Source organism: Salmo trutta, chromosome 36, assembly GCF_901001165.1.
Source record: "Salmo trutta chromosome 36, fSalTru1.1, whole genome shotgun sequence".
NCBI lineage: Eukaryota > Metazoa > Chordata > Actinopteri > Salmoniformes > Salmonidae > Salmo > Salmo trutta.
This window is the reverse complement of record NC_042992.1, coordinates 21,401,588-21,414,071: the sequence shown is the minus strand read 5'-3', so window position 1 is coordinate 21,414,071 and position 12,484 is coordinate 21,401,588. Positions and strand designations below refer to the sequence as shown.

Genomic DNA, 12,484 nt, shown 5'->3' with positions numbered 1-12,484 from the left:
GCAAGTAAAATTGAAGGTAACGGCAGCTTTCCCACTCGCCGTCTACGGCTCCTTACGAGGCACCCTGCTCTGTGTCCTCTGTACCTGCGTCTCTTTCTCTTGCCAATGACGGGGATGTTGGCATTGTCGGGTGTTCGAAGTACATCCTGTGCGTCCTGCTTGTTGAAGAAAAAATCTTTGTCTAATCTGAGGTGAGTGATCGCGGTCCTAATATCCAGAAGCTCTTTTTTGCCGTAAGATACGGTGGCAGAAACATTATGTACAAAATAAGTTACAAATAACGCAAAAAAACCCACATAGCACAATTGGTTCAGCGCCCATACAACTGCTGCCATTTCTTCCGGCGCCATTTTACAATGGCTATCTTCTGTTTACCACCCCTACTTTGTCACAACACAACTGATTGGCTCAAAAACATTAAGAAGGAAAGAAATTCCACAAATTCACTTTTAACAAGGCACACCTGTTAATTGAAATGCATTCCAGGTGACTACCTCATGAAGCTGGTTGAGAGAATGCCAAGAGTGTGCAAAGCTGTCATCAAGGCAAATTAAGAATCTCAAATCTATTTTGATTTGTTTAACACTTTTTTGGTTACTTCATGATTCCATATGTGTTATTTTATAGTTTTGATGTCTTAACTATTGTTCTACAATGTAGAAAATAGTAAAAATAAAGAAAAACCCTTGAATGAGTAGGTGTTCTCAAACTTTTGACCGGTAGTGTGCATCATAGAAGACTGAAATTTAACAAAATCCTTTGATTTTTAATGTTAATTTACTATGAAATTATGAAAAATATGTATAATATTCCACCCATGAGGCCACTAGAGGGTGCTTTGGTCATTTGACTGCAGGAAAGGTGTGCTATCTTATATAGTTAACTTGATGCAACACACATCAAACATTTATTTAGCATTTTCTAATCTAAATACTGAGCATTAGCTATAAAGGGGACACATGAATCAGTTCCGAAATTGATCTTGCAGGGAGCATTGTTCAATGTAAACCTTTATTCATCCAGGCATTTGAACAATACATTTGATTAGTGCTGAGCGGGGAACCAAAGTCTGTACACCCTGTATCTTTCCAGGACCAGAGCTGTTACAGTGCCTTCAGAAAGTATTTATTTTTCCACATTTTGTTATTTTACAATGTGGGATTAAAATGGATTTAATTGTACATTTTTGTCATCGATCTAAACAAATGTCAAAGTGGAAGAAAAATCCTAACATTTTTTTAAATGAATGAAAATAAAACACTAATATATGTTGATTAATTAAGTATTCAGCCTCTGAGTGAATACATGTTAAAATCAACTTTGGCAGCGATTATGGCTCTTTCTGGGTACATCTCTAACAGCTTTACACACACGGATTATACAATATTTGCACATTATTATTTTTTAAATTCTTCTAACTCTGTCAAATTAGTTGTTGATCATTGCTAGACAGTCATTTTCATGTCTTGCCATAGATTTAAGTGAAAACTGTATCTAGGCCACTCAGGAACACTCAATGTCGTCTTGGTAAGCAACTCCAGTGTATATTTGTCTCTGTTGGAAAGCAGACTGAACCAGGTTTTCCTCCAGGGTTTTGCCTTTGCTTAGCTCTATTCCGTTTCTTTATATCATAAAAAAAACTCCCCAGACCTTGCAGATGACAAGCATACCCATAATATGATGCAGCCAACACCATGCATGAAAATATGAAGAGTGGTAGTGATGTGTTGTGCTGGATTTGCCCCAAACATAACGCTTTGTACTCAGGAAATAAAGTTAATTTCATTTTTTTGCAGTTTTACTTAATGCAAACAGGATGCATGTTTTGAAATATTTGTGTTCTGTACAGGCTTCCTTCTTTTCACTGTCACTTAGGTTAACTACAATGTTGTTGATCCATCCTCAGTTATCTCCTATCACAGCCATTCAACTCTTTAACTGTTTTAAAATCACCATTGGCGAAATGGTGATTTCACCATGGTGAAATCCCTGAACTGTTTCTTTCCTCTCCGGCAACTGAGTTAGGAAGGACGCCTTAATCTTTGTAGTGACTGGGTGTATTAATACACCATCCAAAGTGTAATTAATAACTTCGCAATGCTCAAAGGGATATTCAATGTCCGCTTCTTTTTCCCCCCATCTACAAGTAGGTGCCCTTCTTTAAGGGGCATTGGAAAACCTCCCTGGTCTGTGTTTTAAATTCACTGCTCGACTGAGGGACCTTATAGATAATTGTATGTGTGGGGTACAGAGATGAGGTAGTCATTCAAAAATCATGTTAAACACTATTATTGCACACATAGTGAGTCCATGCAACTTATTATGTATAAGTAAAATTATACTCCTGAACTTAACAATGCGATTGAATAATTATTGATTCAAGACATTTCAGCGTTTCATTTTTTATTAATTTGTAAAAAATATATATATATATAAACATAATTCCACTTTGACATTATGGGGTATTGTGTGTAGGCCAGTGACACAAAAACCTAAATGTAATCAATTTTAAATTCATACTGTAACACAACAAAATGTGGAAAATGTCAAGGGGTGTACATTATTAAAGTAACTAGTGTTCAAAGACTATGTTCATAGGGCATCAGTCTCTAAGGTGAAGGTGGTTACCGGTACGTAACAGTGACTAAGGTACTGGGCGGGGCCGGCTAGTGGTTACTAGTCTGATGGCCTGGAGAAAGAATCTCACCCTAAACGAATCCTGCACAGAGTAGGCTAGTTAAAGTAGACTTATGATATTATTGTAGTTGTCTGTATAGGGTATTCAGTAGGCCTATCAAATGACTATTGGTTAGGCTACACACTGACCAAATAGGAATTAGTTTATTCTGCAGCCTAGCATTTGTATTTGAGAGAATCAGATCAACAACCAACACAAGCATTAATTCGTGTCCCAACATGATATCCAAAACACTGTGTATATGCAATATTCATGTTCACCTTGTAGGCCAATCTGCACAGTGCACACTGATTTAAAAAGGCACAAATCGCTGTCATACTCATTAATGATTCACAGACACTGCAGTTGTCGCGGGTCAACCCGATCGCCCGTCTTCTGTCTGCACGTTTCCGAAGGCTCTCGGAGATTCACCGAACATAGACCCATCCCTTCCCGAATCCCGTGCCCCTCTGCCCCCCTCCTCCACTCCACAGCGACTCTCCTTTCGACTCAGAGGAGGAACCCGGCGGCCGCCCAGCTGTGCATTTGTAGCTATTACCCAAGATGGAGGTTTGCTGATGGCAGTAGCATCTAGGAGCGATCCTGCCCGTCCCTGTGTCTTGGCCGACGCTTTCCGAAAGCGAACAGATTTTTATCTTGATAACGTTGGCAGGAATTACCCCACCGCATTGGGAATTTAGTTGGGCCACCATCATGAGCTCTGGGGAAGGAGCGGAGGAGACGTCAAAGGACGCGGCCGATATAGCGGCGTTCTTTAAATCTGGTAAGCCCGAAAACGAACACGCCTGGGAGAGCAAAAGAGCCGCCCCTTCAAGTCGACACGGAGGGACATTGTTCCCGATTGAGCACTGCATTTTCGGGATCGGCGCTTGGTGGGGTGGGGGGAGGTTTTCAACTAAACATTCTCCCAGGTGTTGTTGCTCATTTGTAGAAGCAACAGTGGCTGTTATGCAGAATTAATGGTGTGAGAGACGTCGTGCATTTGTTACACACTCATTATAATGTAACTAACCATGTCATCCAGGTAGGAGAATTCGCGACTCCGGGAGCAGCCCCACTCCCCACAGTCGACAGACACATGCCAACTCACGTTTGATTAGCTTTATAACCGACTGCACGCCGACATTAGCTAACTAACCATCGTGCTTACGTTTGACGAATGCAAAGAAAACACATTAAATACATAGCTAAGATATTTACTACAATTTACCTTTATAAAAACAGCTAAATCACAACGACAGGTGCGCGAGCGATCAAGCTAGCTAGCCAGCTAATTAGATAGCCAATGGACTGGGACATCAAACAGCTCACTGTCGGATTGCTAGCTAATGTTAGATAGATTTCATGGAAACAGCTCAACGCTAGAGTTGATTGTTAAGTAAAACATGTAACGTACTAATCGTTTCCGTGCTGTTAAAATAGGATACAATCCGAGCGTGCTAGCAATGTAAACAATACCGTGGCGTGGCATGCATTCTTGCTCTGGACTGTGGCTAGGTCAGCTAGCTAGATGGCTAGCTGTAAGGTTCCCCTATGGCCCTAAGGCATATGATGCATGCATTTGATTGTGATTTACTTCACGATGCATGAAGCAGTTAAGATAAGAGTCTTTTCTAAATTAGTAATGTTAGTGACTGCACAATGTGTGAATGCAAAAGATGATCATAGCAATTTTCTCGGCTAACGTTAGTCATGCTAGCTAGCTGGCTGAGCGATGTGCAATCATAATTTCTGGGCCTATCCTGATTCAGTAGATGTATAACGTTACTATCTCGTTAACTCGTACGTGGATATGGAGGATCCTAGTCTGACATTCTTCCATTCTATTCCATTATCCCGTTTCTTAATTCGAGACTTCAGTCGATGATCTCTGTCCCTTGAATAATGAGCTAATTTTGACTCAAGGTTATCATCAGATGTAGGTAGCGATGTTTTATTCCTAGTAGGATTTTGATACAACAATCATATGCTGAAAATGTAAATGGGACTTAGTTATTCTTATCATTATAGCTGGATAGTTTTGTGGATTGGGTTCAATCTATTGGTGGTGCATAGGTGCTAAACCCCCAGTGTCAAAAATCAATTAATTAGATCAATCAAATGGTGGCAATTGGGTTGATTGGAGGGTGACATTAACCGTGTGTGTGTGTGTTTGACGGCTTCACTGGTCAGTCTAAACCTCATTGGAGGAGAAGATGAGAGGAAGCAACTGTAGACTGTTGAGACGCAGCCTTTGACTCCTCTCTGGCTGTATCTATAGATAATAACCCACATGTAGACTGTTGAGACGCAGCCTTTGACTCCTCTCTGGCTGTATCTATAGATAATAACCCACATGTAGACTGTTGAGACGCTGCCTTTGACTCCTCTCTGGCTGTATCTATAGATAATAACCCACATGTAGACTGTTGAGACGCTGCCTTTGACTCCTCTCTGGCTGTATCTATAGATAATAACCCACATGTAGACTGTTGAGACGCAGCCTTTGACTCCTCTCTGGCTGTATCTATAGATAATAACCCACATGTAGACTGTTGAGACGCAGCCTTTGACTCCTCTCTGGCTGTATCTATAGATAATAACCCACATGTAGACTGTTGAGACGCAGCCTTTGACTCCTCTCTGGCTGTATCTATAGATAATAACCCACATGTAGACTGTTGAGACGCAGCCTTTGACTCCACTCTGGCTGTATCTATAGATAATAACCCACATGTAGACTGTTGAGACGCAGCCTTTGACTCCTCTCTGGCTGTATCTATAGATAATAACCCACATGTAGACTGTTGAGACGCAGCCTTTGACTCCTCTCTGGCTGTATCTATAGATAATAACCCACATGTAGACTGTTGAGACGCAGCCTTTGACTCCTCTCTGGCTGTATCTATAGATTATAACCCACATGTAGACTGTTGAGACGCAGCCTTTGACTCCTCTCTGGCTGTATCTATAGATAATAACCCACATGTAGACTGTTGAGACGCAGCCTTTGACTCCACTCTGGCTGTATCTATAGATAATAACCCACATGTAGACTGTTGAGACGCAGCCTTTGACTCCACTCTGGCTGTATCTATAGATAATAACCCACATGTAGACTGTTGAGACGCAGCCTTTGACTCCTCTCTGGCTGTATCTATAGATAATAACCCACATGTAGACTGTTGAGACGCTGCCTTTGACTCCTCTCTGGCTGTATCTATAGATAATAACCCACATGTAGACTGTTGAGACGCAGCCTTTGACTCCTCTCTGGCTGTATCTATAGATAATAACCCACATGTAGACTGTTGAGACGCAGCCTTTGACTCCTCTCTGGCTGTATCTATAGATAATAACCCACATGTAGACTGTTGAGACGCAGCCTTTGACTCCTCTCTGGCTGTATCTATAGATAATAACCCACATGTAGACTGTTGAGACGCAGCCTTTGACTCCTCTCTGGCTGTATCTATAGATAATAACCCACATGTAGACTGTTGAGACGCAGCCTTTGACTCCTCTCTGGCTGTATCTATAGATAATAACCCACATATAGACTGTTGAGACGCAGCCTTTGACTCCACTCTGGCTGTATCTATAGATAATAACCCACATGAGAAGTGCTGTATGTGCATTATGGCTGCAGTGAGTTCTTCTGTGATGATGGCTCCAGTCATCCTGCTCTGAGGGAAACCTCTTAAACACTAAAATTCAAATCTGTACCTCGAAGCCAGTTCCATTGCTTTTATCATTCTTCCCCTCTAATAGGGGACTTATTTATACATGAGAGAACCAGGAGTAGTCCGGACCTCATAGGGTAAGATTGGATTGCCCTCGTAATAGACAGGCCCAGTCTACGACCACATCCCATTTTAACCACTAGACTAACCCTTAACCAATATCCAAACATTTACCCAAACCCTTCCCCCTATTTTTTTTCTCAGTTGTAGTAACTTCCTTATTGGTTAAAATGTTCATTTGGGATCATGTTCCTTTGGCTTTTCCTCTGTCCCATGTGTTTTGGCTCTCTCCAGTAGAAGTTACCTGTAGGCACAGATCTAAGATCAGCTTACCTTCACTAAAGCTTTCCCCAACTTTTAGAGGACAAAACTCTTAACCGACCTTATATCAGTCTCTAGTTTCATCCTTTGTAGCTGGATTGTTCTGGGTTATTATTATGGGGTGTCATTGCAGTGTTTTGACACCCTTGTGAGAGTGCTTGGTAACCAGCAGAGCTGTGCCCTGTTATCACTGCAGGCAACAAAGCTCTGATTGACAGCTGAGCTCAGGTTGAGTTGTGCGTCTGTGTTTGTGTGTGTGCGTCTCTGTAGGTCTGTTTGTGTGTGAGTGTGCATGCATGCACATTGGAGCTGGAGTAGACTCAAGCCATCTCACTCTACAGTCCTCTCTGTAATCATCTCTGTAATCAAAAAGCTCTGTCTCACTGCAGAATTAGGCATTCTCCAAGCATCACATTTCAATTTCAGAATGTTTTTGTTGCTTCTGCTGCTCTATCGTTCCCTTTCTCCAAACATCAAATTGAAGTTAAGTTTAGACACGCATTCTGAATAAGGTTTGGGATTATCATAAAATAAAAAATACGCTAATCCAGAGTCATGGGATTACGCCCATCTGGCACCCCGGTCCACCCCATCTGGCACCCCAGTCCACCCCATCTGGCACCCCAGTCTACGCCATTGCAAAACCCAAGGCTACCTGATGGTAATGGAACTCACTATTGCCCGCCCAGTGGCCAGTTTGAAGGCATTTCCCAACGTCCTAAGGACATGGATAGATAGACCAGCCCCCCAGTGTCCGGTCTGGAGCGTGAAGTCACAAGCCCTGCTGGTCGGCTACTGCGTCGCAACCTAGCCGTGCCAAAAGCTCTGGTCTGCCCTAGAAAGCCTATGTAAATTGCGATCGCCAGAAACGGTCTCCCCGAAAAATGGTGAAGTCCATTTTGGACTCTAAAAATAGTTTCTTAGGATCCTGTTCGATCCCCATGGTGAATTATTTTAAAATTCGCTACAAATCGAGATATAGAATGAAATAGTGATCCATTCTTACAACTACATTTGTCGTCACACAGGACCACGTGCTGACACAGACCAATCACGGGCTGGCAGGCTACGAGGAGGCTCGCACCCTCATGCACGCTCTTTGCACGTGTCTCTCAGGCAGGATTAAAACGAGGACATCGAACATGATCCTTTGCTAGTTATGGCCACTTTCACCATGATCCACAGGTGCCATTCAGCAGCATCCAGCAATATGAAACGCTTCAAATACTTCCTGCTTCATGTACCATCTGAAGTTTTCCATAAGAATACGTGGATGATATCTGTGCTATCACTATCTACTGGTTTTAATGTCAATGGGATCCACGTCCAATTTTGAACGATCTCTCTTCAGTAATAAGCAGTGATACTAGCATCAACACTACTGGACCAATATCTCTAGCGACGTGAAACAAGGAATTGTGTACTATCTGAGCTAATAATAATAATAATAGGCATAGACTCAAGCTTTCTCCCTCCACGATCAACGTTGCTGTATACTATAGGCTAGACTATAGTTGTTAGTTTGAGGGTTTCTACTCCATTGTTTTCCCTCTCACTTTGCCCTGTATAACACCTAGCCATGTTAGAACACGTACAGATTTAGCACCTACCTGCCTAGCCATATTTTCTCCTTCTCGGTTTGTCTCGTTCTCTCATTCTGTCTCTCTTGTTGTCTTACTCTTGTTCTGTCGCTCATTTCTGTCTGAATCCCCCCCTCCCTTACTTTCACTCTCTCATTCTGTCTCTTTTCTCGCCCCTCTCATCCTTTTCCTTGTTACAGACGTTGTGAGGATCCAGACTTCTGTGTAAAAAAAAAAAAAAAAAAAACTCAACCGTTCCAGACTTTTGTTCGTGATCGTTGTAGAAGAATGTGTGAAGGAAAATAGTTATTGTTGATCTGTGAATAAATGAGCTCAGCACACCCACTTACCTTTAAACACTGAGCTATATGAGCAAAGCTGCACCAGGACTATTAGATGTCTCATAACTACATAACTAGGCCTATCCATAGCTATGCCTATAACATGATTATAACATGGCAGGGCGACTATAATACGATTAACAACAGTTGTATAATTCACCAATTACCGCATTTAGCCCATAACACGACTGTAATATGGTCATGACATGATTATAACTTAACTAACTATCCTTTCTCTCTCTCTCTCTCTCTCTTTTCTCTCTGTCTTTCTTTCCCCTTTCTCTCGCTTTCTGTCTCTCTCCCATCTCGCTCTTTCCAGCGTGAGAGACTGAGCCAGAGCTCACATTCTCCCCAAGCCCACACCAATTAACAATCACGCCAGAGAAGTTAGTGAACGAGAAAGAGAGAGCGAAAGAGAGTGAAAGTGGGACGACCTCCTTTTGAACACATGGAGGGGTGAGAGAAAGAAGGTGTGTGTGTGTGTGTGTGTGTGTGTGTGCGATGCTAGTTTAGCACAGTGGTTCCCGACAAGGGGTACTAGGACCCCTCGGGGTACTTGGCCTATCCACAGGGGGTACTTGAGAAGACCAATGAGACCATAGGCCTACTGGTACAATGCACATGAGGGGGTACTTCAGGGATACTCCAGGCAGAGCAACATTCAGTTGGTGGTACAATATGAATGATGCTACACAAAAATCTAATGGAATGTATTGGTTGCTTGATTGATAGATTGATGAACAGAGGACTTGAAATACAATGACACCTGCATGTTAATATCCTGAGAGGATCCAGACCTGCTTCTGTACATCATATTGTCTCTGTTTAATCAGGACTATACACTCCCAGTATACATACAGGACTGTACACTCCCAGTATACATACAGGACTGTACACTCCCAGTATACAGACAGGACTGTACACTCCCAGTATACAGACAGGACTGTATACTCCCAGTATACATACAGGACTGTACACTCCCAGTATACAGACAGGACTGTACACTCCCAGTATACAGACAGGACTGTACACTCCCAGTATACAGACAGGACTGTACACTCCCAGTATACAGACAGGACTGTACACTCCCAGTATACAGACAGGACTGTACACTCCCAGTATACAGACAGGACTGTACACTCCCAGTATACAGACAGGACTGTACACTCCCAGTATACATACAGGACTGTACACTCCCAGTATACATACAGGACTGTACACTCCCAGTATACAGACAGGACTGTACACTCCCAGTATACAGACAGGACTGTACACTCCCAGTATACAGACAGGACTGTACACTCCCAGTATACAGACAGGACTGTACACTCCCAGTATACATACAGGACTGTACACTCCCAGTATACAGACAGGACTGTACACTCCCAGTATACAGACAGGACTGTACACTCCCAGTATACAGACAAGACTGTACACTCCCAGTATACAGACAGGACTGTACACTCCCAGTATACATACAGGACTGTACACTCCCAGTATACAGACAGGACTGTACACTCCCAGTATACAGACAGGACTGTACACTCCCAGTATACAGACAGGACTGTACACTCCCAGTATACAGACAGGACTGTACACTCCCAGTATACATACAGGACTGTACACTCCCAGTATACAGACAGACTGTACACTCCCAGTATACAGACAGGACTGTACACTCCCAGTATACAGACAGGACTGTACACTCCCAGTATACAGACAGGACTGTACACTCCCAGTATACAGACAGGACTGTACACTCCCAGTATACAGACAGGACTGTACACTCCCAGTATACATACAGGACTGTACACTCCCAGTATACAGACAGGACTGTACACTCCCAGTATACAGACAGGACTGTACACTCCCAGTGTACAGACAGGACTGTACACTCCCAGTATACAGACAGGACTGTACACTCCCAGTATACAGACAGGACTGTACACTCCCAGTATACAGACAGGACTGTACACTCCCAGTATACAGACAGGACTGTACACTCCCAGTATACAGACAGGACTGTACACTCCCAGTATACAGACAGGACTGTACACTTTCACACCTTATCAGCTGACCTGTGTTTTTATCTGGGTCCTGGGTGGTGACGCAGTTGTGGGTGTTGTCTGTAAGCGAGGTCCGTAACATAGAAATAGAATGAATAGAACAGGCTTGGAACCTCTAATCCTGGCAATTTGTATTGTGAACTTATGGGTACACTCACAATGGCTGCCTGGTATTGTGATGCTATCATTTCCATGGTAAAGTAGCATCTTCATTCATATTATGTTACCTGATGTGGCTGATGGAATGTATTGTTTAATGTCAGTTAAGTTGATTCAAATAACTCACAGCACCGATTTATGGGTACACTTCCTGCTTTTACTTCCTGCTTTGCTGCTGTGGGTACACTCCCTGTGGATAAACCTGCCAGTCCACCCATTATGCCATCATTGACTTGAATTGGGACGCCCGTTATATTCATTCTATTTCTATGGTCCGTATAGCTGCAGAGGGTCACGCGGTAACGTGCAGTGCAGGAATGGGACAGACATCAGCGATACCATGGGAGAAGACTAGCGCCACACACGCACACAGTCCTTGTTCTGTGGAAGTGTATGTGTGTGTCCTCTGATATCAGCGCTGTGATAAAAACAGGAAATATCTCTTTATTACTTTGACGTTCTCTCTCTCTCTGCCTCAGAGGGTAGAGCTGACAACCAATATCATACATCCCTCTTCTGTGTCTGTTTGTGCATGGAAGCGAGCATTCGTTTGATTTACGTGTGTGTGTGTGTGTGTGTGTGTGTGTGTGTGTGTGTTAAATACAACCGTGGGGCAACTAAAGGCTGTAATCCCAGGGAATGGTTGGATTAGAGGACGGGTCAGTGTCTAATCTAATGAACTCTCACTTAAATGCACTTAACACTGCTAGAGCTAACACACACACACACACACACACACACACACACACACACACACACACGTATATCACTCTAATGCTGTTAGTCAGGACATGAAAGCACAACATGGGTACACAGTACACACACTAGTGCTCTCTCTTATCCAGTCGTATCTCTTTACCCCCTCTCTCTCTCTCTTCGCCAGTCGTATCTCTTTACCCTCTCTCTCTCTCTTCGCCAGTCGTATCTCTTTACCCTCTCTCTCTCTCTCTTCGCCAGTCGTATCTCTTTACCTCTCTCTCTTCTCTCTTTCGCCAGTCGTATCTCTTTACCCTCTCTCTCTCGCTCTCGCCAGTCCGTATCTCTTTACCCTCTCTCTCTCTCTCTTCGCCAGTCGTACTCTTTACCCTCTCTCTCTCTCTTCTCCAGTCGTATCTCTTTACCCTCTCTCTCTCTCCCGTCGCCAGTCTTCTGTACTCTTTACCCTCTCTCTCTCTCTTCCTTTACCCCTCTCTCTCTCTCTTCTCCAGTCGTATCTCTTTACCCTCTCTCTCTCTCATCTTCGCCAGTCGTATCTCTTTACCCTCTCTCTCTCTTCGCCAGTCGTATCTCTTTACCCTCTCTCTCTCTCTCTCTTCGCCAGGCGTATCTCTTTAACCCTCTCTCTCTCTCTCTTCTCCATCGTATCTCTTTACCCTCTCTCTCTCTCCTCTTCGCCATCGTAGCTCTTTACCCTCTCTCTCTCTCTCTTCTCCAGTCGTATCTCTTTACCCTCTCTCTCTCTCTTCTCCGTCGTATCTCTTTACCCTCTCTCTTCTCTTCGCCAGTCGTATCTTTTTACCCTCTCTCTCTCTCTCTTCGCCAGTCGTATCTCTTTACCCTCTCTCTCTCTCTTCGCCAGTCGTATCTCTTTACCCTC

At 43.3% G+C, this 12,484-nt stretch overlaps 1 protein-coding gene across 6 annotated transcripts in view; it reads left to right on the top strand.

Moving 5' to 3' along the window:
- Nucleotides 1-3,050: 3,050 nt before the first annotated feature.
- Nucleotides 3,051-12,484, top strand: part of LOC115175632 (triple functional domain protein) — a 119,237-nt gene continuing 109,803 nt past the window's right edge. For 4 of the 6 annotated variants that reach the window (XM_029735028.1, XM_029735030.1, XM_029735029.1 and 1 more), the window contains exon 1: nucleotides 3,052-3,461. In XM_029735028.1, the coding sequence (XP_029590888.1) occupies nucleotides 3,392-3,461 (70 nt within the window). In that variant the 5' untranslated portion in view covers nucleotides 3,052-3,391. Of the gene's footprint in view, nucleotides 3,462-12,484 lie in introns of all 6 variants that reach the window. The other 2 variants (XM_029735031.1, XM_029735026.1) reach the window with 1 other exon arrangement.